We start from the raw sequence: 25969 nt of genomic DNA, 5'->3' as shown, positions 1-25969 counted from the left end.
AGTCTTCGGTAATTTTTGCAAAATTATTTTTTTGTGTAAAGAGGTCCCAAGACCAAAAAAACCCCCAGTGAATTAAGTGACTCCCTAAACTGATCATGAGAATTAACAAAATCAATAAATATAGAAAACATTCTCTTAAAAGCATTTTGCTGTTTATCCACTGAGTTCTAAAACCTAACACGGAGAATACCACCTTCCCTCCTCTCCCACCCCCTGTGAAGTTTTATTTATTAATCAGTTTGCTTCCACCTACTGCTGAGGTCAATTATGATTGTGGTTCTATCTTAAGTAAAATTTATTCCACCAAGAGATACTTGAAGGAAGATAATCGCTCTGGTTCTATTTTCAACCTCCTGATTAAAGAGCAACGAGTACATTTATTAAAAGTTGGCAGATAGCTCCTTGTTTTAAGAGAACACTCTCCTCTGATTGCTTTTTCTCTTCTCGATTTTTATTCCTCTTCCACCAATCCCAAGACCTCGGTTGGGGTTGGCCAGGGAGAAGGGTGTCAAACATGCAGCTGGGAACTCTTCCCATCTGTGTCTAGCCCCAGGCCCTCTTTTGGTTCTCCTTCTGCACACACAAGAGCAGTTCTTAGCCCGGGGGCCTGGGATGGACTTAGAGGTTCTGTGAAGCTCCTGAATCATTTGCAAAATAATGGATGCATGTGTTCTAGAAGAGAGGGCGAGGAGTTTTCCTCAGGTGCTTAATGGGGTCCATGACTCTAAGAATGTTCAGAAGCCCTGTCCTAAAGTAGAAATTCTCCTTTTATTTCAATTTGAGGGCCCATATGCTTAGGGCAATAAATTCCATGGACTATCCATATTACCTTCTCTTTTTTTCTACTTCCCAAATGCTCACTAGAAAGGAAGGGAAGAAAGGCATTGCTTTGCACATGACATTAGAAGTAAGCGAAAATGCATGGCAGAAAGCAAAGCCCTCCCAATGCCATGTTAATATTAGTGTCACAAAGACCTCTACAGGAAGTATCCCTGATTGAATGCCAGCAGACTTCAGACTACTCTCTGAGAATTACTGCTCTAGGGGAAGGGGCCAGAATGAGCTAGAATTGATCATGATCACCCTAGCCATCCAACGGTTGGCAAATTAGAAAACAGCCCCTTCTCAGGAATATGGATTTTGCATTTGAGTATCTCGCATTACACAGGGATGAGGACATACCTTCAGAAAGATGGTTTGGGTTTTCCCACAGTATTTCCCAGATGCATCCTCACCACTGGTGGAGTACAAAACCTGATGTGCAGGAATGCGCGCATAGGCCAGTCTTTTCTCTCCCCGGATCATCCAGATGATAATGTCAGGCATACTGTTCTGCGGCTGGTCATGTGGGTGGACGGAAGTAGAAGCAAAGCTAGAGTTAGTCCAAACACAGAGGGACTGGAGACGCTGCAGAGTGGACCCTCAGGGCTCCACTTAGCAAAGAAACACTGCGTTTAGGGCTCGGTCCAAATTCCTGAGTCTCACATCTTCTAGGACCACACTGTGAGCCTGCAGGGCTGGGAGGCAGGCTGTAGCTGGCCAAAGGGAAGACTAGAGGAAAGCAGAGGGGGAGCTTCACCCGCCAGAAGTTCTACCTACATAGCTCTGAGAGCTATTTTAGGAAATACTCACTCTTATCTCCCCCATTATTTAAAGAAAGCCATCAACAGCAGTCAAAGGATTACAGGTTTCATATATTTCATAGGACACAGACGGAGCATCTCCATCTCACAATATGATATTTGCCAACTCTAAAATATTAATTTAGTTTTTAAAAACCCCTTTTTTTCCCATTATAAAGTTCATATCAGTTCATTATAGAAAACTTTGAAATTACCAAAGCACAGAAAGTGGAAAATAAAAATTACCTGTAATCATGTGTGTTTTTTCGAATGTAATGTATTTCTACCCACAAATATATTGCACCTTCCCAACCCCCGATCTCTGAAGGTCAGCAGGAGGAATCTTCTGCTCCCTGGTTCTTCCAGTCCACAGAGGTTACTGGCAGCCAGCATTTATCCAGCACTAACTGCGTGCCCCACGCCCTTTACAATCATCATCTTTTTCAATCTCCACACAACAATGCTGTGAAGTAAGTACTACATTTATCTCTATTTTGCAGTTGGGGAAACTGAGGCTTGGCGAGGTTGAATACCTTGCCCAGGGCTACACACAGTACAACCAGGATTCAAACCCAAGTCTTCCCGATTCCAATTAAAAGAGGCGCTTTAATCCTCTGTACCATGCAGATCTGCTACTTTACCAACCTGCTTGAAATATTCTGACTATACCATGAGGATAATAATGGTTTGTCCCCTTTGAAGACTTTTCCAGGACCACCAACTCAAAACTCTTCTCCCGTCCTGACTTCAATAACGTTCGCCTCCCTTACCCATTAGCATCCCCAGCCCAGTAACTCCTTGACTTCATCATCCATCAGATCCGCTCAATATCCAAGATAATGTGCTAGATTTTCCCACCACCACCTCTATCCTTGGTGCTATTCCACACAATCCCTGTTCCCTATCAAGAAACGTTCATGTGGTTTAGAAGTCCTACCTCCTCAGTCAGTTGCATTAGTTTATCAAGCCAGTCCTCAATCTCTGTCAGTGTGGCCTGCACCTCTGTGGCCTCAGACCTCATCCTCACAGCTGCCTCGTGGATCTGGGAGAGAGATCTGGATCGCAGCTTTCGAATCTGAGTATCAAGCATTGTGACATTAGGTTTTCCTTCCGTGAGAGGCAACGTGTATCTAAAAAAAAGAAATGAGAATTTGAAGAATAGCTTTTTAGGCTTCAGAACCATCAAAATCATTTATATTTGGTTTCCATCTTGCAAACCACACCAATTTCCTAACTGACTCCACAAGCACGGCCTGGTTAAGCTGAAGTTAAGTGTGTCTGGCATTGGCAGAGCAGACCTGCCAGACAGACTCTCCTAACTCTCATGAGGAATGCAGGGGGATTAAAATTCCAAAGCAACCCCTTGGGTTTGACCCAAGGCCCATGGAGTCACTGGAAAGAAGACAGAAACAGTAGCAGCAGTTGGCAGAAACTGGCCTTCCCCTCTTGCACTTCCTACAATCACGGTACAGCCCCAAAAAATGATGGAGGAGGAAGGGGGATGAGAGATCATTAGCAGAAGCGTTCTTAGCTTGAGGACATGCACCCCTAGGCAGTGGGTGGGTGGGCCCCAGGAGGTCTGCAAATCCCTGGAACTTAAAAAGGGAAGTATATTTCTGTGTCGACATGCAGTGTGACATAATAACGAGAACGCAGGCTTTGGAGCCGACTATCTGGGTACAGATCCTGGCTCCACCATTTACTAGTTCTGTGACCTTGACCAGTGACTTAATCTCTTGTTTTCTTATCTTCAAATGTGGGAAAACAATATCGAGCTGTTGATGTAAGCACTAAATGAATTAATACATGGAAAGTATTTAGAGCAGTGCCTGTTGCATAGTAAATGTCTAAATAATGTCGCCATCATCATCATCTCATTGTTGTCTCGAGCACTGTCATCGTTTCATCGTGAGATAGCCAAAAGGGCCCATGGACTCCCAAAAGGTTAAGAACTACTTATGTAGGCCAAGATCTCATTCAAAATGAGAAGTCTAGAATGCTGAGCTGGGGCCAGAATTAGCCTTCTTCTGTCAGGGTTTCCCTCTCCCCTCTGCAGCTGGTGGGGACACAGGTTGAGGTTGTCACCAATTCCAGGAAGTTCTACTCACATTGTCTCTACCTAGAATTTCCAATGCTTTGAATTTCACGCAGTTTCCTAAATGAAGGAAATTCTAGCATGACTTCCCTTAAATACAGATTTTCTGTTACACGAAGTTATAAAGATTCCAATTTGATTCTTCAAAAACAGTTAAATAGATATATCTGTGTCTTGCTCAGCAAACCTTAAAATTCACAGACATTTTCTACGTGAAAGGTATTACCAAATGTTTCTGGTTGATTACATTGGTAATTACGGTAACGCTTTGGAAAGATTAAGACCCTGGAATGATTCTTTGAGGCAAATATATAAACAGAAGCTGTTAGCTCAACAAGTCACACAAGACCTTCAATAAATAGATGTTGACTGTGTGAAACACGTAGCAGGAAGAGAAGTTGCACCGGTAAACCCAACCCTGGGTATCAGATGCATTATTTCACCTCCATGGGCCTCTGTTTTCTCATCTATAAAACAAGGAGACCGCAAGACATGACCTCTTAAGACCTAGATTTAAATTCCATTGAGTTTCAAGAAGCGCCCAGCAGTACTTTGACCTCAGCTGCATTTCAAATACCTCGCTAAACCACTAGGAGGCACAAGAAGACATGGAGACTTGGGGCATTAGCCCAGAAGGGGAATAACGTCCCTGCTTCTTGCTGCTTGAGAGAAGTATTCAGCATGGTTTCTTTCGGAACTTCCCTGTCCACTGCTTTATTAACCAATGTTTGGAATGAATCACTTCCCCTTTGATTTCCAAATGCCCAGAGATCTGAGCTGGTTCCCCAAGTCACAGTTACGAAAGGTTCTCTGGCTCAAGTCAGATCTACTGGCTTCCCCTAAGGGAGGCTTGGCCAGAGTGTTCGTTAGGCGTTCTGTAAAACAGCAAGCAAAAACGCTGTTCTAAAAATATGTTTATGATTTAGGAACGTTGTTCTGAATGGTAAAATTGATGTTGCACCCTCGGATCTCGTTCTCTGTGGGAGCCAAGGGTCACCTTTCTTGGGGTGGTGGGCATACAAGGATTGATGGGAGGCAGCGGCACTCCTGTTCCCTGCCCCACTCCCCCCACCTCTCGCCGGAGGCTGCACTGAGAGGTGCCTCCGGAGAAGGGCGTCAGCCAGCCGCATGAGGCTGCCTTAGAACTGGCAGATCTCGGCAAGTGGAGCTTCTCCTGGATTCAGAGACTCCTCCCATTGACGGCCTTTTGAGAAGTTTGACTAATTCAAATTCACTTTTCAGGCAAACAGCAGAAACAATTCTAGAGGCTCTTCTAGTCTTACGGTTTAGCGAGAGGAGCATGGCTGGGAATCCAGAAATGTGAATAAGACCAGTATACCTTGTGTCTTCTATGACTTCATCGATCAGCTTCAACCACATCTCTGCCAACTGGTTTGCAGGAATTTTCCCTTGTATCCCTGATTTTAGAGCCTCTATGTTTGATCGCTGAAGAGTTTGGAAAGAGAGGAAATAATTGGTAATGGTGCAGTATGTCGTTATACCCAGGAAAGGTTTAACTTCTATTGTCAAGAAAAAAATACACAAAAAGGCTTAACAGAAAAACCAGAGGGTTTTTTTCTTTTTACATTTACATAATCATGCTCACCATAGCTTAGCACCATTTTTCTTCAAAATGCAATCAACACTGATATGTTTAAGTAATAGGACAACGTTTTCATATAGCTTTGACCTTTGAAACCATGTAAATATTTTATGTATTCAAAAAGCAAATATAATAAAACCAACAAGGATGGGGGAAGAAACTCTAAAATGGAATAGAAAACAGAAACAAATGAACCTAACTGTATTTCAGATGAATAATAACAAAACTACACTGAACTAACCCAAGCAACTTTTGAATACAACATTTTGACTATATACCCTCAGTTTAAAGGAAAAAAAGAACCAGAAATATATCAAACTGTAAGTAGGTTTGTTTTTTCAGAATGGTTTATCTATGGATTTTGTGACTGAAAAATGAGTAAAATAATAGAAATAAGGAAGACTAGAAGAAACGCTGTGATATTAGAATGGAATTGGAGCTGACCTTATAACTCTTTGGTTTTAGTCTATTGACAGACATAGAAATAAATATACCTGTATATATACATGTGTGTACGTGTGCGAGTTTGCCTGCTGAGAAGGCCCAGAAGCCATGATATCTAAGTTGTAGCGAGTGCTCTAACACCCAGATCTTATTGATTACATGCCATTCCCACTAAAAAGAACTAGGACTCCTTGGAGAAATGGTGATTCCAGGGCTGAGGCAGGGAAAGTACAAGATAAGCCCAGAACACATTGTTGTGTCACTTTGAGTATCTGCCAACAGACAGATTGAGGGAGTGCCCACCACTCCCTCAAAAGTCCTGATCATGGAAAGCCACCCTCCTGTCCAGATTAGCATGGAATCAGGATAGGTTAGTCAATGGAGATAGCCAATGAGAAGAACTAAGATGAAAAAAGCTGAAGAACATCCAAAACATAATTAGAATAGGGGTGTGGCCAATTCCCTTGAGATGGGGGATTGGAAATTAATACCACAATTACACTGCATATCAATTTTAGCTTTATTATGTGAACAGTCATGCTTAAATTAACTTAAACCTACAATTCTCCTTTAACATTGTCTTTATTACATAAAATAATATTTTGAGATTTTGCCAGAGTCTTAGATCAGTTATATTCCAGGACCTCCATGTCTTGGTCCAGCCCTGAAAGAGGTTGGATCTTATAAAAAAACAATAGTATTAATATAATTTGGATATTAAAACATTAATACCAGATGGATTTTATCAGTACTTGATAGAAGTAACTTAGTATCTTTGACATAATTAGAAATATCTCTACCATGTCCCCCTTTTCCTCATCAATGTCATCTGGATGGATAATCACAGATAGCACATCCATGCAGTTTCCACCAGAGGAGAGCCCTCAACCTCCAAACAAGGAAAGTTCCTCTGGTCTACAGCAAGAGTGGAAAATGTCAGGGCTGGTTCCTCTGAGCCCACCTCTTCCCACAGTGGAGATTTTTACTGCTTCAACAGCAAAGCTATAAGGGCTGCATATTCCTATTGGAATGAACCACTTTCCACACCACACGTCACATACAAATTGTGGCATCTCTCCACTTCAATATCCATCCTCCTTCTTCCACAGTTGAGAGAATTTTTAACTGGCCATATGTCTGCCCAGGCATAGGATTGCATTTCCCAACACCCTGGTAGTAAAATGTGGTTGTATGACTGGATTCTGGCCAATAGAAAATATGTAGAAATCAAGTGTGTGACTTCTGGGTCTTCGCCTTCAAGGAAAAGGCCTGTGTCATCTTCTCCCCCTGTTTTCCCCTTTTCCCCTCAGGCGAGAGGGTGGATACAGTAGTAGTGAGCTTCCTCTCCCACGCAGACAATAACAACTCCTTAGTGATGGCAGAGCAACAAGGGGGAAAGAGTCTGGGTCCCCAACACAACTGAACCTCCATACCAGCCTTGGATCACCTACCTAACTCTTACTAAAGAAATAGCTTTTACCTTGCTTACCACTATATTCTTAGGTCTTGTGTTATAGCAGCCTCACCTGCATCCTAACAAATACATAATACACTCTGTCTGGTGAAAAGGAAACGTAGAAGAGATAAACTTACCAGCCGTTCTGCCATGACTAGGAGAGTGTTCACCGCATCCAGGCGATGACTAATATCTTCCCAGTATGAAGTCAGGGTAACAACTGGCTTTGTGTCGGCCCAGGGCAAGTAATAATAGTAGTTCCCTGGTATAGAACATGGAGGGTCAGTGAACATTGGACACTTAAAATAAACAACATGTTTATTAAAGAAATGTGCAAACTAGGCTACTGATTAATGCATATGCTTGGGGTGTTCTGGTTCTTTAATTTTATTCAATTAAGCAACTGAGGAATAGATAGAAAGTTCCTATTCATTCAGCCTGTTTTGAAAAATCTCCCTAAAATATCCTAGTAAACTAAGCACGACAATCTCAGGATCTTTTAGTGATTCAGGATCATGTGTCTGAACATCACTGATGATTACATAACAGGGAAGCAGAAAAGAGCATAGGAGATTAGATGGTATGTGTTTGTCCCTGAAAACCATTATTCTAAGTAAATATTTTTGTTAGAAGGAGGCAAGAAAAAAAATATTTTTTTGTTTTTAAAAGCCTTAGCAGAATACATGGGGATTGGTATTATTTAGAGCCTTACAGTGATTAAGAATTATTAGCCAACATTTTCTAGCACATTTTATATTTTAATACTGCTTGTACAAAAATTAGGTAAAAGTATGGTGATACTGTTGGGATAGTTGATCAGAATTTCTCTATTCCTTCTCTATATTCTCACTCCATTTGTTAATATCTTCTCACACTCTGCCTTCTATTATATTTCATATGTTAGAATGTAAGCTCCTTAAAATCAGGGACTGTTTCTCACCCATCTTTGTTCAAATATAGCTATTAAATCCTCAGAGAAACTCTGGAGAAGATAAAGAAAATGAAGGTTAGAATTAAGTGATGTAGGCTAAGGTGAGTAACAGATCAACTAGAAGCTTGACTTTCCAGTGCCTGAGCCAGAGTCCCATCCACTTGAACTACTCAATCTAAGAGCAATTTGGGGCCTGGTAGGGCAGAGGTAAGCAGGGGTAGAAGCTGTTTTGGGGAGCTCAGTGTTCAGCAAGTTGCCATCTTTTGACTTTACAAAGCAGAGCCAGTGTAAAGTTGGGCATGGGAAGGGGCACCGGAGTTTAGCCCCTAGCAAAGGGCCTGTGACTTCTTGGGTTTGACCAGTCTTGAAGGCGCCTGAATTCCAACCAACTCTCTTCCCCATTCGAAACTTTTCCTTTCCACTAAGCATGTGCTGGGGATGACGGGTGCCAGAGGAAAAATACACGGCATGTTCCTGGGCCTGTGGTGCACCCACTGTAAACACGTACAGGACAGAATGGTTAGTGTCAGTCTTACCATCAAATACAGCACGGCTGTACTGAGTGGTTGATGCCAAAGGCTTACAGGTCGTGTCAAACTTGTTGCCATAGTTCCCAATGCTGACTTCAAACTGAATGGCCTCGCCAACGTCTTGCAACATGGTGGCCGAATGGAACACGGCGGACAGACTGTACTTCCGCCTTCGCTGATATTTCTACAAAAGATGAGCAGATGTAAGGCTCAGTGAAACTCCTTTCGCTCTTATTTACACGTGGATTTTAGCAGATGTAATTCTAAACCTAATAATTAGCGCTGAATTAGATGCCAGTGGAGAATGTTCTTGGATCTAGCAAGTCCCCTTGTACTCCGACAGGTGGGCAAAAGATGTTCATTGCAGTGTTGACTGGAATAGAGAAAAAACCAAAAACAATACAAACGACTATCAATAGGCCACTGGTTCAACAAATTATGTTATATTCATATAATGGAATGAAAGCTCATAAAAAGACTTAGGTAGATCCATATGCGCAAACATGGGAAAAAGATATATTTTTAAGCAAACCCATTAAATATATATTTTAATATTGGCATGTGCATGAAGAAAGTCTGGAAGAACATAAATCAAATTGTTGACAGTAGCTATGTTAGGGAAGGTAGAGAAATTACGGCTAACTTTACTCCTAACTTATACATTTTTAATTGCTTGAATTGTTTAAGAATTAATTTTCTAATCAGAAACAACAATAAAGACTTTCAATGTCAGATTTAAAAATAAGTGAAATCAGGTGAACTTATTTTTCTGAACTAGAAATCAAATATTCTTTCTTTCTTTTTTTAAACTACTGGTTTATTGAGTGCATATGTGTGTAAGGGAGTTGAACATAAGTCCAAAAATGACCACATTGAGTATCTACAAGCCTACAAGAATTGACCATGACCCCTTCAGGTCTTCCTTCATTTGGGGACATAAATTCTCTTGAATCCACATCCTATCCCTAAATCCTTGCTCAGATGGCATCCCTTGTTTTTTGTAGATCATATCCCCACTGATCTTGGGCAACTTGCCCTCTTTAGTCAAACAGAGCCATGCAGTGGTTTAAGTTGCTGTACTTTATGATGTCCGAGGCATTCTGCCATTTAATGTTATCTAGATCTAGAGTCTGTTGCTGACTGCTTTTGGTACTGGCGTGACCCAGGGCAGACCACCCTAAATATCCTACAATGGCATGCTGATTACAGGCATATCTCCGAGACAGTGCACATTCAGTTCCAGACCACCACAATAAAACAAGTATTGCAATAAAGCGAGTCACAAGAATTTTTTAGTCTCCCAGTGCCTATAAAAGTTATGTTTACACTATCCTGTAGTATATTAAGTGTGCAACAGTATTATGTTTCAAAAAATGTACATATCTTAATTTTAAAATACTTTATTGCTAAAAGATGCTAACCATCATCTGAGACTTCAGTGAGTCATAATCTTTTTGCTGGTGAAGGGTCTTATAAAAAACACAGTATCTGTGAAGCACAACAAAGCAAAGTGCAATAAAGTGAGGTATGCCTGTATTTTGAATTAAAGTTACTTGAGAAGCAGCCAATTCAAATAAAAGACATTTTGACCCTCTCTCTCTGTTCCCCTTGAAAGCAAAAAATAAATCTCCCATGTGAAAGATACCCTCCCCACATCAGGAGACAGGCATCCTTATCACCAGAACCAGGAAATTGAGGGCCAAGAAGCCCGTGTAAACAAACCCTGTTACTTTTACTAATCTGCTACCTCAAGCCAAAACTCTGTTTAAATTCCTCTCTTATCATGTACCCCAAACCTAAGTGTCTCTGTCCTGTCATTCTTCACATATTCATTGTTTCTTTGTGTAAAAGATATATATACTGCCTGCTTTGTTCATTCTCTGAGCATCATTTCTCTATGATGTTCAATACATACATCATTAAATTTGGTTCTTCTTCTGTTAATCTGGCCTTCTGTTAATTTTATTATTAATCCAGCCATAAGAACACCAGAATGGGGAATTTCTCCTCCCTGACAGCACCCAGTCTCCATATACACTTGCCCAGCTTGGGGCTGAGAACATCAGTGGTTACTACAGCGTAGCCACATTGGCTATATGCTCTATTGGTGAACTGTGAGAACTACAAGTGATAATACTCAATTTGCTTGTCAAATTTCTCACCATAGCAAGTTTAGTTCAAAAGCTCCTAGAGAAGGAACTCCCAGCTCTGTAGTCTTTCAGTTTGAGACTTGGAGGCCACACAGGTAGCAAACTTTGGCATATGATGACTTTTTTGTTGTTGTATTTCTTTTATCCATCCCATTGCTACCTGTTACCAATTTGTATTCCACAATCTAAGTAGTAAAGTAGTGACACCTTTCATCTCTTGGAATTTAATAAAAATTGCTTGATCCTTCCCTGTAGGATATTTATTAACTGATTTTCCTTTCCGTCATTATTCATCCATACCATGGCCTTTATTCTATAAAATGAATCACAATCATGGGTGGGTCTTCTGGCTTGTATGATGTAAGAATGTGGTCATTCATTTACAGAAGTACTCAGACAACCGTTTCAAAAACTTCTTTTTTTTTTAAATTGTGGTGAAACACACATAACATAATATTCACCGTCTTAACCATTTTTAAGTGTACAGTGTGGTGGCATTTAAGTACATTCACATTGTTGTGCTACCATCACCATCATGCATGCACAGAACTCTTCTCATCTTGCAAAATTGAAACTCTATACCCATTAAACACTAACTCTGCATTCCCACCTACTTTCTGTCTCTATGAGTTTGACAACTCTGAGTACCTCATATAAGTGGAATCAAACAATATTTGCCCTGGTTTATTTGTGACAGGCTTATTTCACTTAGCTTAACATCCTCAAGGTCTAGCCGTGTTGTACCATGTGTCTGAATTTACTTCCTTTTTAAGGCTGAATAATACTGCATTGTATTGTTGACAGATTAACTGAAGTATCTTAAAAATTTTAAGAGTTTGAGTAAACATGTATTGGAATGGGGCAGTGCCAAACCAGAAATGGTTAGGAGTGTTCCACCTGCAGGAGCTAGGGGAAAGACTTTTACAGAGCAGCTGCAGAAGGAAGGCAAGGAAATTATTTGATTGGCTACAGCTTAAGTGGTTACATAATTTGGGAAAGCCTATTTGGCTATTTGTGATCTGTCATCCTTCAGTTTCCATTTCTTTACTTTGAGGCATCTATAGGCTTAGGTTTTGGTTTGCTCAGGTAGACTGTCAAGGCATTCGAGCCACCTCAATCTAATGGTCTCCTTGTTTAATTAATTTAACAGTATGTATATACCACATTTTGTTTATCCATTCATCTACTGAAGAATTTGTGGGTTGCTTCCACCTTTTGGTTATCATGAATAATACTGATATGAATGTGGGTGTACAAATATCCATCTGAGTCCCTGCTCCCAATTCTTTTGGGTATATAGTCGTCCCCCCCTTATCTGCAGGGGATGCATCCCAAGACCCCCAGTAGCTGCATGAAACAACGGACAGTACCAAACCCTATATATACCATTTTTTTCCTATACATACATACCTATGATAAAGTTTAATTTATAAATTAGGCATAGTAAGAGATTAACAACAATAACTAATAATAAAATAGAACAATTATAACAATACATTATAATAAAAGTTACCATAGATTTTAGCAACCTCAGCATATGATTCTTTTTCTTTCCTTATTGAGAACTTTCACCTTCCACTTAACGGAAGCACACTAAGGCTTCCCTTTGGTATATCTGAATTGCCGGCACCACTACTCTTGTGCTTTGGGCCATTATTGAGTAAAATAAGGGTTACTTGAATACAAGCACTTAGATACCGTGACAGTGGATCTGATAACCAAGACCGTTATTAAGTGACTAATGGGCGGGTGGCGCAGATATGTGTTTAGCGTGGATACACTGAACAAAGGGCAGATTCACATCCCAGGTAGGACGGAGTGGGAGGACATGACATTTCATCATGCTACTCAGAATGGCTCGCAATTTAAAACTTATAAATTGTTTATTTCTGGAATTTTCCATTTAATGTTTTTGGGCCCATTTCAATTACCAGTTACCACAAGTAACTGAAGCCACAGAAAGTGAAACCTCGGATAATGGGGGACCACTGTCCACAGCAGTGGATTGCTGGATCATATGGTAATTCTATTTTTAAGTTCTTGAGAACCATTTTAAGAACATTTGACAGTAACTGTAGCTTATTGTCCTGAAGAACCCTGAGACATCCCACTATTACGAAGTCTCCATTTTGGTTAAAGGAAGTTTCGACACGTTATAATGGGAACCTCCAACAGGATTGCATCAGAAACTGCTCTGAATCTCAACCTTTCTTGAAAGTCTCTCTAAAACATTGGTTTGCAACCTTTAGCTACATGTTGAATTACCTGAAGAGCTTTAAAATATACATATAACTGGGCCCCACCTCCCAAGATTCTGCCTGGGAATTGTGAATTTAAAAGCTTCCCTACCTTAGTCCACAGTCACTTTTGTAGAGAGGGGCTTGGGGGACATATGTCTCGTTAGGAGTCCCCTTAACTAACCACAAATAAGCCTACTGAACTATCCACGATTCAGGAACACTGTGGAAATTCTGGATTTGGTTTGAATTGTGTGAAAATTACAAAGTAGGAAGTTATTTGTATTAGTCAGAGTTTACATATACAGCATAACTTCTTCTTTATAAACCATCCAGGGTTATATCAGAGAAGAGAAGGAGCAAAATGTCAAACCTAATTTAGGGCCTGAGTCAAGGCCCAGAAAAAAGCCATCAGTCTTTCAGTTGGAGCTGTCTGTTAGCGCAGGGGCTGCAGAGAGGAGAGAAGGTGCGTGAGGAGACTCTGTGTAGGGATGCGGGTGCCGCCTCTGGCTGGGCTGGCTCTGCCCTGCACACCTCCACAAGGCCAGGATTCCATTAGAACTCTCTGGATTTTCCCATGCATAACTTGAGTCACCTGCAGAAGCCCTGACAGGACCCTCACCCTGGAGGGTCTGAGCTCTAAGGTAATAATTCAGGCTTCTGGCCATCATCACAATTCCCCATAGAGTAGGTACACACTATGAGCAAGCTGCTGAAGATGGAGCAGCTCCTTGGACCACTTTTTGGGTCCAGACTCCAGGAGGGGCGCCCCTACCATCTGCTCACCTGCCCTAGAGCCAGGCTGTCTCAGAGCGTGCAATTGAGAATTCAGCCCTTCCCCCAGCTCTTTCTCACTTCCTCTGTGCCCTCAGGACGCAAAGAGGTGGACAGAAGAAGGAACAATCAAGACCAGTTGGAGAACTCTGGAGCCTCAGCTTCTGTTGCCTGCAACAAAGTGGCTGACAACTGGTAGAGGTGGTAGACAAATCTGAATGTGCTGTATCAAGCATATTTATTGAGCACTTAATGTAAGCCAGACCTGAAGGAGGTTCTAACTGAGCAGAAGAGAGAGAATGCAAGCTCAAACTACGTTAGGTCACACACAAAGAGATTGGGAAGGAGCAGGGGGGAAGTGGTCCAGAAATAGATCCTAGATGGTGGACACAAAAAATGGGGTCCTTCAGTGGCTGGGCAGAGGTTCCAGAAGCCAGCAGGTGGTTGAATAATGCTGAGTCTGCAACATTTGCTTCTCTTCTACCTGCCCGAGTCCTCAGTGAAGCACCCAGGCAGGACCCTGCTGCATCTCTTGCAGGATCTCTTGACCAGGCCCATCCGGAGCAACAGACTGGCTTGTGCTCTAGGGAGACGGGAGAGCAGGAGAGATGCGAGGGACATGGGAGAGCTCTGGGCTCTCTGACAACTGAGTGAAAACACCTCCCTCTTCCTCCTGTGTCCTTCCTTTATCTCTCACTATGGCCACACTCTCAACACTTGACACCCAGCTGGGTGGGGGTTTTCCCACACCAAGTAATTCTGTGACACCCAGCTGGGCATTCTACAATTTAACTCTATTCTGACATTATTAAAGGGGAACAAAATTTGCCACCCCCAAATCTGTCTTTTTTAACATGAGAATTATTTTAGGCTGATTATTTTTTTTATTTTTATTTTTTTGAGGAAGATCAGCCCTGAGCTAACATCCATTCTCATCTTCCTCCACTTTATATGTGGGACGCCTACCACAGCATGGCATGCCAAGCAGTGTCATGTCCGCACCCGGATGTGAACCAGGGAACACCAGGCCACCGAGAAGTGGAACGTGCCAACTTAAACCACTGTGCCACCAGGCCAGCCCCATAGGCTGATTATTTCTAAGAAACAAGAGACTCAGAAAGTTCTTCTTGTTACCTCCCCCTTAACTGCCTAAAAGAATTTAGATAAATGGCCTGTAACAGGAACCGAGCTATCACCAGAGATGTTTGTAAAGACTATGGGATAAGTGTGGCGGGGCCTAGAGAGCAGAGTCTTCTCCATGCCACTGTCTCTGCTGGGCATGGCAAACATTTGTTTGCCAAACATCTGCATTTTCACCTCCATGTGAGTTGCCTTCTTCCTCTTTGAAGTCCCAAACCACTACCCCCAACATCTTTTGTCTTTAGCTGAAGATGGTATTCAAGCTATTTATAAATGGCTTTGGTCATTTTGGCAAGTCGCTCAGGTTTCCTGGGTCTCTCCTATGTATACTTGTTATTAAACTTTGTTTGATTTTCTCTTGTTCACCTGTCTCCTGTCAATTTAATTCTTAGACCAGCCAGACTTAGAAGGGTACAGGAAAATTTCTTCCTCCTCTACACTATTTAACTGGAAATAGTGTCAGATCCCACAGGTCAAGGGCTCAGACACACAAGAGTGTCCCACCTCCCACTTCAGATGCCAATTACAAGTCCAGGTTTGTTACCTGTGCTTCTGACCAATTGCCTTTAAATCGGAGGTTCCCATGACTCCCATTCTTGGGTTTGATTAATTTGCTAGAGCAGCTCACAGAACTCAGGAAAATAGTTTACTTACTGTTTACTGGTTTATTACAAAAGGATAGGATAAAAGATACAGATGAACATTTGGATAGAAGAGATGTGTGGGAAAGTATGTAGGAAGAGGCGCGGAGCTTTCCTGCCCTCCCCAAGTGCACCGTTCTCCCAGCACCTCCACGTGCTCACCAACCCGGAAGTTCCCTGAACTCCATACTTCTGGGATTTTTATGGAGGCTTCATCACATAGGCATAATTGATCATTACCTCAACTTCCAGCCCCTCTGGGTGGGGCTGAACGTTCTAAGCTTCTAATCATGGCGTGGTCTTTCTGGTGACCAGCTTGCATCTTGAATCTATGCAGGCGTCCACCAAGAGTCACCTCCTTGGAACAAAAGACTTTCCTATTACCAGGGAAATTCCAAGGGATTTAGGAGCTCAGTGTCAGGAACCAGGGTTAAAGATCAAACATTAGAACAAAAGACGTTCCTAGTGCTCTTATCACTTAGGAAATTACAAGGGTTTTAGGAGCTTTGGGCCAAGAACTGGAGGCAGAGACCAATATGTATTTTTTCTATTATTTCACAGCAACCAAGTTGCCCTTTTGTTGAAGCCTCTTCAGCTCTACCAGAAAGTTTCATTACATGCATACGACCCAGACCACGGGACTTTTATAAGTTGGACAAGGATCATGGCCACGTTCTAGGTTGACCACTCTCATTAAATCCTCCCAACAGTTGCACAAATCTGCTCATCTCACTCTCTGACCAGGCTCCTGGGGGCTGGAAGTGTGCGTACGTCCTCAGAATCTCAGCTCCTCTCCTGCTTTTTAATGTTGTTGGGGTTTTGGTTTATATATTTCATTTTTGTTTTTATTAAATTTATGATACAAGCCATTTTGCTTTCTGGGTTTAATTATTTGGAGCAAAATATATTAATTCTGTTTTGTATTTTAGGTTATAAAAAGATGTTCTTTTATATTGTTGACATATACTGTGGGCAGTATATATTGGGCCGTATATACTGTTGGCTCCCTGTTTTTATTTTTTACTTCTATTCTTACTAAATTTATGACATAAGCCTCTTTGCCTGTATGTGTTTCTTTGGAGCAAACAAAACTAATTTGGTTTTGCATTTTAGTTAGTAAAAGGTTTTTCCTTTATACTTCATTGGGCCTCTTTCCCTTCCTTCTCTCTCCTCCCCTCCATTATGGGTGTTTGAAACAGAGAGAAGGATCGTGGACTTAAATTGTGTTCTGGTGATGGAACAAAGTAAAGAGGCATCAGAATAGCTGAGAATCCACAACAGCATTTCTGCCTAACCCTAAGTTTCAACCAACATCTTCAAGAGCCAGCTCCAGTCTGTAACTACTCAAGTCCATAACCACCCACGCCAACATCATGTGTTTCCATGGAGGCCTTTGGGTGGTTTCTAGCCATTTTTTTGCATAATCTTGGCAGTAAATAGCATGTAAGCTGCCCCATTTTTCCACTCACCCTCTCTTCTTTTTCCCTTTTCTTAGTCTGTCCTTAAGATCTATAGCAATTCCTGTACTGAAGAGTTGATAGTGTTGTGGGGTGAATAGAAAGACTCTGGCCAGGACCTCATTGACTGGGGGAACCTGTTGCTTTTGGCTCTGTGTCTCTTTAACAAGTGAAAAACAAAACAAAATGAGTTTACATTGTGTGATCCCACAGCATAAACCCATGGAATCTGCGTAGAAGGATAGACTCATCATTTGCTGAAATATGTTCCTGAGATCTTAACAAACCTCCGAATTCAAGAACATCACAATATTCTATCATTTCCTCCGTGAAATGTAGCAAAGCAACTGAAAACATTGGTGGACTCCTTTAGACCCTGAGAGCTGCTGCACCACTGTTGGGAACAGAGAACCACAGAGCCTCTCTCTCGCTGACAAGAAGACCCAATGGCTGGCTAGGGGCACTCACCAGCATTCACACACCTGCCTCTCTGCACATCTGATTCAAATTCACACCTCAGCAAAATCACTCCTTACTACACATGAAGAAACTTTAGGATAACTCAAGAGTAGTCAAAACCATTAACGCTAAATCCAAGAATGGCATTATGGCACCATTGGCATTATGGTATAAGTGGCAAAATGGTATTATTTGTGTGTCTGTATCTCAGTGGAGGTGGGTGCATGAGGAGTAGGGTGATGGAGAGTGACTTGATAATTCCTTGAAGAGTTCTCTCCCAATGAGGAGTTATAATAATCTGGCCTTTATATCCACTTGTTTAAGAGGGTGACTCAGCAAAAAAATCTGTCCTAAGATTTTTTATTGGATACATTAATGTACAAAAACTGGAAAAAGATGACTTAAAAATGGTAAGCAATTTCTGATTGTAGAGGTAGAGACGTGAACTCACATTTGAAGCAGACCACTGCCTGCTTTAGGAAAATTCCTTTGATAGATCTTTAACTTTACTATAAAGCAAATATCTACCATGATTCTTTCACAATTCAAATACCTGAATTCAACCATTCTATTTCTGTTAGGTGCACGTTTTAGCCAGGGCTATGTTATAATCTTTGCTAATCTGGGGGGCAAAATTTTGCTTTCCCTGTATGAAGTTGGACTGATGCCCTGTGGCTTGCTCTTGTGGTGATGCAAGTGTTCTTTCCTGAGGCTCAGGGTTGGAATAGAGGCAACCTCCGGAAGAATGTGCAACATGGTCTTCTCTTCTTACAGAGGAGGATAAAGGAAGTGGATTGAAATCTGTGCAGCTCAAGAAGAACTGGACTTCTGATGTTCCAAACATGCCAAGAGTGAAGAATCCAGAACACACTACTTTGGACTCTAACCTCCTAATACAATTAATTGTCTTCTTTGGAGTCAATGAGCAAGGCTACAATGCTCTGGGGAAGAAGTGAGCCTTTCCTCTAAAAGGAGTGGATATTCTCCCTGTCAATCATCCTGAAAGGGGCAGATCTTATGACAGGCAGACATGAGACTGCTAGAAGGAAGGAGAAAGCCCTTGTTCAGTTGGGAACTCATGGCAGTTGGATGTGGACTCTGACTTGATGATGTGTACAGGGTGGTACTGGAGGTTGGGGCAGATGGAGAGACAAGCCCTGACACAAAAAGTCAGGCTAGAGAGAGACAGGAAGCTGGTCTGAGCCCACGTTCTCTGAGAACAGCCACATTTAGCAGCCACTTCAAGTCACCCATTTTACTGTGTTTCCCTCCCCTGGTCTCAGACCTGGAAGTAAAAGCTTTTTAAAAGTTTCTGTTTGGTTTCTGATGTAATGTGGGGAAATAAGAGAAGGGCCTAACCTGTGCTTGGAATGGAGGGTGAAGGGAGGGAGGGCAGCAGCTTGAGGAAGCTTGTTGGTGGGGGGGTGTGATTTGGAACCCAGCAAAAGTGGCCTTGGGCAGTGGGGCATCAGTAAACTGGCTGCTCTTGTAAACATTTCAGATTTCTGGAACACATAAGTATCACCATGGGATTCTCAGAAATAGTTGGGGAGGTAAACTTGGAAGACTTCCTGTCTTCACAGAAGAATGGAGTCTCAGAGCTGTTGCAATGTGGGTATTAATGTAAGCAAGCCCTCACATGCTGAGGAGGCTGAGATAAACCAGCTACTTCTGAAAATGACAAAGACTAGTGGTGGCACCTACACCATATGGGATGGCTCTTGCGGCCACCTCCCCATGACAGCCCAATCTCAGTTAGCAAACAGACCACCTACTTTGGGAGTATCGGTGCTCTTGCAAGTTTTCAGCAGGGTATCAACATCTCAAAAGATGAAGCAAGTCTCATCACCCCCAGTGGGGTGTCATAGAAGGATCAAGAGAGCACTGAAGGGCATTTGCTAGGACTTAGGTCTCTCATCTACTCTGCCACAGCTGACCCTTCAGGCCCGCTTGCTCAGGCAAGTCAGCACTAGGCATCCCACCCACTAATCTTCTAAAACACTCCTTTCCATACCAAGCATGATCCACACTCCAATAGTTACCTCAACAACCAGCAGGTCATCATTTGAAATGGGCTCAAGCTTTTTATCTGGTGGTGTCTTTTCAAGAAAAGTGCTTAATTCAACCAAGATTCTGCCTCTGTAGGCAACTCCTTCCCCCTGAAAGGCAACAACACAGGGTTATTCCTCTAGGCATAAACAATAGCAAAAAGAACCTGTCTCTCTAGTCAGGCTAATCTAGCTACAACTTAAAGTCTCTCGCCTTCCATGGCCCAAAACCTCCAAAGTGAATCAGTCAGTAACTCTCTCATCTGGATTCAGGTCTTTAGTATCTGAAGGAAGAGCCAATGACATAAGGAAAGATCCCAAGGAGAGGCAGGGGAGCCAGGGCTAAAAGGGATCTTAGCCATGACTGAGGTCAAAGGCTTTCAAGCCATGCTCTACATCCAGAAGCAATTCACAGAGGCTAGGACCAGGGTAGAGGAGGCTGGAAGTCCCCCTCATCCTACTTCAGCAGAGCAGCTCTGCATTTATCTACGTTAACTTGGCTCCTTTTCTCCTCGTCTCAGAATAGGGAGGCTGCCATGTTGGCAACCAGAGAAAGTCTCACAAGTAGACAGGAAGTAAAGGAGGAAGATGTTCTGGGTGTGGCCAAGCATGAGGATGAATAGCAGATACTCCTCCCATCATCCCCAGCAGTGTTGGCAATAGAATCTTCTAGAGAGGAAGAGGCTTCCACCTCCTCAGCCAGTTCTCTGCCCTCCCCCTCCTCAGGGCTTTCTCTCTCCCTCAGTCCCTTTCTTGGCCTTTGGGAGCTAACTAAAAGACAGTACTTTGGCTTCTAATGTGGTGGGAAGAGCACTTCGCATCTGTGGGCCTCCACGTCCTCACCTATAAAATGAAGAGTTTGGATCAGATCAGGGCTAGCAAAGAGTTCATCAGGCATGTCACCTCCAATCATTTGCTAAATTCCTAGAAAATGGTGTTGGACAGAATTCTGAGGCAGCACATTTGCTTATTAGGAAGGCGAGCCAGCACTGATTACTGACATATGCCCGAAGCATAGGAGTGGGAGAATGGCCATACTATGTGTTTGCTACCACCAAATTAGATGATCTCCATGATCCTTTCCTAGTCTTGCATTCTAAGGCTTGAGGAGCTTGAGACATCTATCCTTCAACACTTGATAAGTAATATGGTGGGTCTATGGGGCAGTGGGGTCCCCTAAATATGAGACTTAATTATAACCTATATTCCTATAAGAAGGAACCACATTTACCAGTGCTCATTATTAACAAACCTTAATTGAGAAACTAACCTTTCCAGTATTTAGCTCATCGTAGGGGTCTGGGAATCCCGTGTACTCTCTGGGACTTCCGTAAAGGTTCAGATAACAAGGTCCAAATGTTGGAACAAAGCCCACCTCTGTTTCTCCTGTATTTGCTGAGAGATCACATCATCATTAGATTTTAGGCTTTTAACACTCCATCGAATGAAATAAATATTAGTTATTAGTTAGCCAGGTGAGACTAATTTCCTCCATTTTGTGAGTTAGTCGTATTAGCGCAAATTATAAGCACTTGTAAGACTTGCTATATTTCCCTTTTCTTATTGTTATAAAGCATTAAATAATAAACATTTTTGGAGTAGTTCAGGTAAACTTATGTTATTACAAAAAGATAATGCTATTCAAATGAAAGAATAATAAGACTTTCAAGTTGATTTTCACATTTTTTGCAAGTTTATAATTGGCATTGTATTAAACATGTCATTGGTAAAAAACTATATTGTTTTGGAAAGTCATTTAAATGATATACATCAGATTAACTCTACTTGTTTCCCAAAAATGTCATTTAGTCTCAAGTAGTTAGTATAAATCTGGAAGATGCTGTTAACAATACCAACCATTTAAAATTTTTATATGTAACACTGAACTGCCTGCCTATCGTCAGAAGACCATATCATATTCATAAGCAACATGAAGTCTCCATTCATGACACTCTACCTCTGATGAGCATCCAATATTCTCTGTATTTCTCCTATGTGTTCTTAGCAGGACTACTCCCCAGTGAGGGGCACTGAGGGCAATGTAAGGAAATAGTGGAGCCAAAGAGAGATTGTGGGTGAAGACAGGGAAATGTAAGGACTGCCCCTAACCACCTGAATGGCTCCCATATGGAAGAGGGATGGACTTGTCTCCAAAAGCAGAATAAGGATCACTGGTAAAAGCTATAAGGAGACCAACTTTGGTTCACTCAGTGTGAGGAAGATCTTTTTAGGAATTAGCTATGTCAAACAATGGGACAGATTACATTAGGGACAGAGGAAATGTTGAGGCCAAGACTTCAGCCTGTCTTTCAGGATGTCACCAAGACAATTCCTGCTATGGACGAGAGGTTGACCAGATCACCTCCACGGCCCTTTCCAACTCTTATGCTTAAAACTAAGGGAGAGAGAGAAATGGGGAGTAGCAGCTGAGCAGAAGACCCATTAATAAACAGTTGATAAACTGTTTAGACATATGTTTTGCAATCTTTTTCATTATTTGAGGCTCTCCTGCAATGTGTATATGGGCTTGGGTACTTTTGAAGACAGGTAGGAACCATGCACACTGGCAGAAATTAGCTGAACTACAATCTCAGTGAAGAGAGACAATAAAGGGAACATTTAAATTAAAATGCAGGAAAGTAAAAACTGATAGCCCAAGGGTGAGACTTGGTAAAACCCTGGGGTGCCACATTTCACACCTGCTTGGAAATCTCTTGTGAAACTCAAATAGTCACCAAGAGTTTTTCCAACAGAGATTCCTCTGGATCATGTTACCATGTTACTAAATGAGCAGGATGAAATGAATGATTATTATATCTGAATGTGTAAATTGGTTTGGCTTCATCTACTCTGCCATATGGAACATTGCAAAATTGACTAATTGATCATGAATAAGCAGGGTTTAGACTTCTTGTGCTAGAATATTTTGTTGTGAGGGAAGGAGTGTTGGGTGGGAACAGAGGATTAAAGCAGAGATCCATAGTGAGAGAAGGAAGTCATTTCTAGAAGTTGAATTGCAGAATGTTCAAGTAGGAATGGACATTGAAACTCTTGCACTCTAGTCATGTCACATTATGGATGGACAAACTGAAGCCCACAAAAGTGATGTGACCTGTCAAAGGTCCCTCAAGATGACATATTTAGGCCCAGATCTTGAGTTTCATGGTTCAGACAAGGGCACCTTCCACCACACCATCCATTCCTCTGGTCTAGTTCCACTTCACCTCCACCCAGTTCCCATGGGTGACTTTTGTGTTGTTTGTCATGAATATTTGCTTTTCATTAAAGATTTCCAAAGATGGAGACACAAATTGTCAATAATGGTCTACTGCATGTCACCCTGATATCAAGAGCTTAATTCTTTTTGTCCAACCAAATCTCTTTTCCAGTATTTTAAGCCCTCTGACTTGTTTGGTAATGCATTAACATGGAGAACTTTCCTTCTATGTGCTCATGTCTCAGCATGGTCTCCTGGGAATTCTTTAGCCTGGATATCAAGATTTTCCTCTGGGCTAGCTACAGCCTACTTTTCAAACAGTACTTTCCAAACCTCCTTCATCTCCCTGAAGCTCCTTTGGACTTCCATAAATGATCACTTTATATTTTAGTTTTTGAACCTTAAATGGCCGCTTATATCTGTGACTACATTATAAATTTTTTTCAGGAGTGGTGGGGAGCAGGATTTAGGCTTGTTTTATTTTATTTTTTAAATTTGTTGTTGTTGTTGTTGAGGAAGATTCACCCTGAGCTAACATCTGTTGCCAATCTTCCTCTTTTTTCTTTTTATTTGAGGAAGATTTGCCCTGAGCTAACATCTGTGCCAATCTTCCTCTATTTTGTATATGGGTCACCACCACAGAATGGCCACTAACGAGTGGTGTAGGTCCACACCCTGGAACCGAACCCAGGCCACCAAAGCAGAGAGGACCAAATTTAACCACTAGGCCCCGGGGCCAGCCCCATGTTTTATTTTGACTTCCTAAACACTGATTCTATCATGGAGTACTACCATATAAATATACATTGATTGGTTGATCAAATGAATAACAAAGTGTTACTGAATCTGCCAAGTTCACTACAAAACTAAGGACTACTTAATATTCATATAAAGTTTGATTATAAGATAATAGGATTGGTTTTTAAAAACAATAAGAATGAGGCATTATGCAATTACCTAAAGGCAGTCAATAACACTTTATATGTACCCAGAGCTTCAGTTTGCAAAGCTTTCTCACATGCAGTATCTCTTTTTCCTCTCCCCGCAGCCCTGGGTGATTAGCATGGCAGGGATGACCATGCTTATTTGATAGGTGACAAACCTCTCTACACCTCAGAGTCCTCATCTATTAGGGGAACAACAACATCTGCCCTAGGAGAGTTGTGATGGTCAGTGTGAGAGCATTGAGCAAACTTGCAAAGAATGGCGAGCGCTGTGCAAACCAAAGGACATGTTAAGATCCCTCATATTTAGAAGACGAAGACCTTCAAGGTATAAAGTGGAAAACATAAACAACAAGAACAAAAAAATGTTATATCTCATAGACAATTATTTACAATGAAGCCAAATAGGATGGTATGCATTTAGGTGAAAACACGAGGCCTGTAGCAAAGCCTGGTTAGCACATTTGTTTTAAGCTTAGCCACACTGGACAACCATACAGCACTGACAGAAAATTAATATTCTAGCAGAACTCTTTCTAAGACAGCAACATGTCAAAAAAAAAAAAAGGTTCTAAAGGCAATCAATTGATAAAATCTTAGTAAGATAACAGTAATCAGGAAAATCTAGAAGATAGCAAAATGACAAAGCATAAACCTGTATATGATGCAGCCCCAGATCCTGAGGATGAGAAATCTATGTAGTAAAAATATGACTGGTTAAACAAGAGAAACATGAGCATTATAAAAGAGACATTGAAAAAGTTAACCCAATCCAGTGCTAGGTAAGTGGTTTAGCAACACCAGAAAAATCCCAAATCCAGACCCAAATCACATGACCTTTTTATAATTTATACAAATCTCGCCGGTTAAATGCAAAATGGCTCAAAACTTTGTGACCACTGGCAGAATCGCCACATGAAATAACCCAACCTCTCACCAGCTCCAAGGCAGCGGGCCTCTGAGAACTAGCTTCCCACAGTCAAAGGAGGCCTGCTGAAGTCGCTACAGCTCATGTTGTTAACAAAACGTTTACTCGTCCTGGATCGGACTTAGCTGGGATCAAGGCCAGAAAATCCAAGTTAATTTAGTCTAAGGTTGTGTAGTTTATGGTTTGTATAGTTTATGGTACATGATTTCTCTCTTTTGGGGGATGCCTGCTGCTCATTGTTATTTTGAGGCCCTGTAACAGACTGTCTGCAGGGCCTGCGGCGAGAGAAGGCCTCACAGACAGGGGCTGAAACTGCTTGTAACAATTTCTGTTTTTAGTTCTCCTGGATGTTACCACCATATCACTAAGGAAAACGCTTATTCCAATATCTCTTTAATAATTATCTTTTTAATGACTTCCAGCTAATGACAAATGAATTTAAGTAATTTTTGCCCTCCCCTCTATACAGTTATAGCAAGACTTATAATTACTCTATTGGTTACCTTTAACCAACAGATTTAATCTAGTCTTTCTCTACCCAATGATTTAATCTAGTCTTTATATCTGGATTCCTCACTTGATAAGAAGAGGCCAGTAGCAGCCTCCCCGTCCCCCAACTCCTCTTCCTCCTTTTACTTCCAACCTCTATCTTCTGTTCTTCTACTTTTACGTTGTAATGGGCAATGACATTTACATTCTCTTCAGAACTTTAACTACAGGTTTAATAAAAAATTAAAAAACTGTTAATAGCGCTTACATTATAACAACCATATAAATACTGTTCCCTGCAGAGAAAACGAGAGCTGTAATTACATTTCCTTTGTCACAGTTCTAGCAACATGGTGCCCTATGCCACTCAGCTGGGAATCTTCAGATGTAATCTTTCTTACCTTCTACCATTTGCTTAAAAAAATTCCACACATGACTTTCTATTTGAACTATATCTTCTTTGTTCAGCTCTTTGTTTTTCCTAGAATTTCTAATTGCCTTCTTTTTTCTTCTTGAGAGAGGAAAATTGTATCTTCTTCACCATATCTCTATTCTCTTCAAGTTCTTATTCATGCTATCTACTGCTTGGATTAACAACATAATTTTTTAAAACCTATAAAGTCCTCTCTTAATCAAGATGAAGAAGAGAGGAACCTTAGGTTTCCCAAGACAAAATTTTGTCTCAAATTCTCTCAGTTTACTCAATATGTTTAACCTACTGGCAATTATAAGAATTTTTGTTATTTTTATTTTGGTAACAAAAAATAAGTTGCTGATATTATTGTGTTAGCATTAAATTTTTTC

General features: G+C 41.4%; 1 protein-coding gene across 6 annotated transcripts in view; it reads right to left on the bottom strand.

Annotated features, from left to right (window-relative positions):
* The window catches only part of MYOF (myoferlin), a 152624-nt gene that overhangs the window by 55866 nt on the left and 70789 nt on the right, over positions 1 to 25969 (bottom strand). For 4 of the 6 annotated variants that reach the window (XR_011436850.1, XR_011436846.1, XM_023642388.2 and 1 more), the window contains 8 exons: positions 24404 to 24442; positions 20858 to 20982; positions 19582 to 19698; positions 8688 to 8865; positions 7358 to 7482; positions 5057 to 5163; positions 2560 to 2752; positions 1183 to 1338 (listed from right to left, as the gene is read on the bottom strand). Coding sequence is in view for 4 of the 6 variants with exons in the window: in XM_023642388.2 (XP_023498156.1) it covers positions 1183 to 1338; positions 2560 to 2752; positions 5057 to 5163; positions 7358 to 7482; positions 8688 to 8865; positions 19582 to 19698; positions 20858 to 20982; positions 24404 to 24442 (1040 nt within the window). In the remaining 2 variants the exon portion in view is untranslated. The remainder of the gene's footprint in view (positions 1 to 1182; positions 1339 to 2559; positions 2753 to 5056; positions 5164 to 7357; positions 7483 to 8687; positions 8866 to 19581; positions 19699 to 20857; positions 20983 to 24403; positions 24443 to 25969) is intronic. The other 2 variants (XM_023642393.2, XM_070261808.1) reach the window with 1 other exon arrangement.

Source organism: Equus caballus, chromosome 1, assembly GCF_041296265.1.
Source record: "Equus caballus isolate H_3958 breed thoroughbred chromosome 1, TB-T2T, whole genome shotgun sequence".
Lineage (NCBI taxonomy): Eukaryota > Metazoa > Chordata > Mammalia > Perissodactyla > Equidae > Equus > Equus caballus.
Note: the sequence above shows the minus strand (reverse complement) of the source record. Positions and strands in the feature narration are given on the sequence as shown.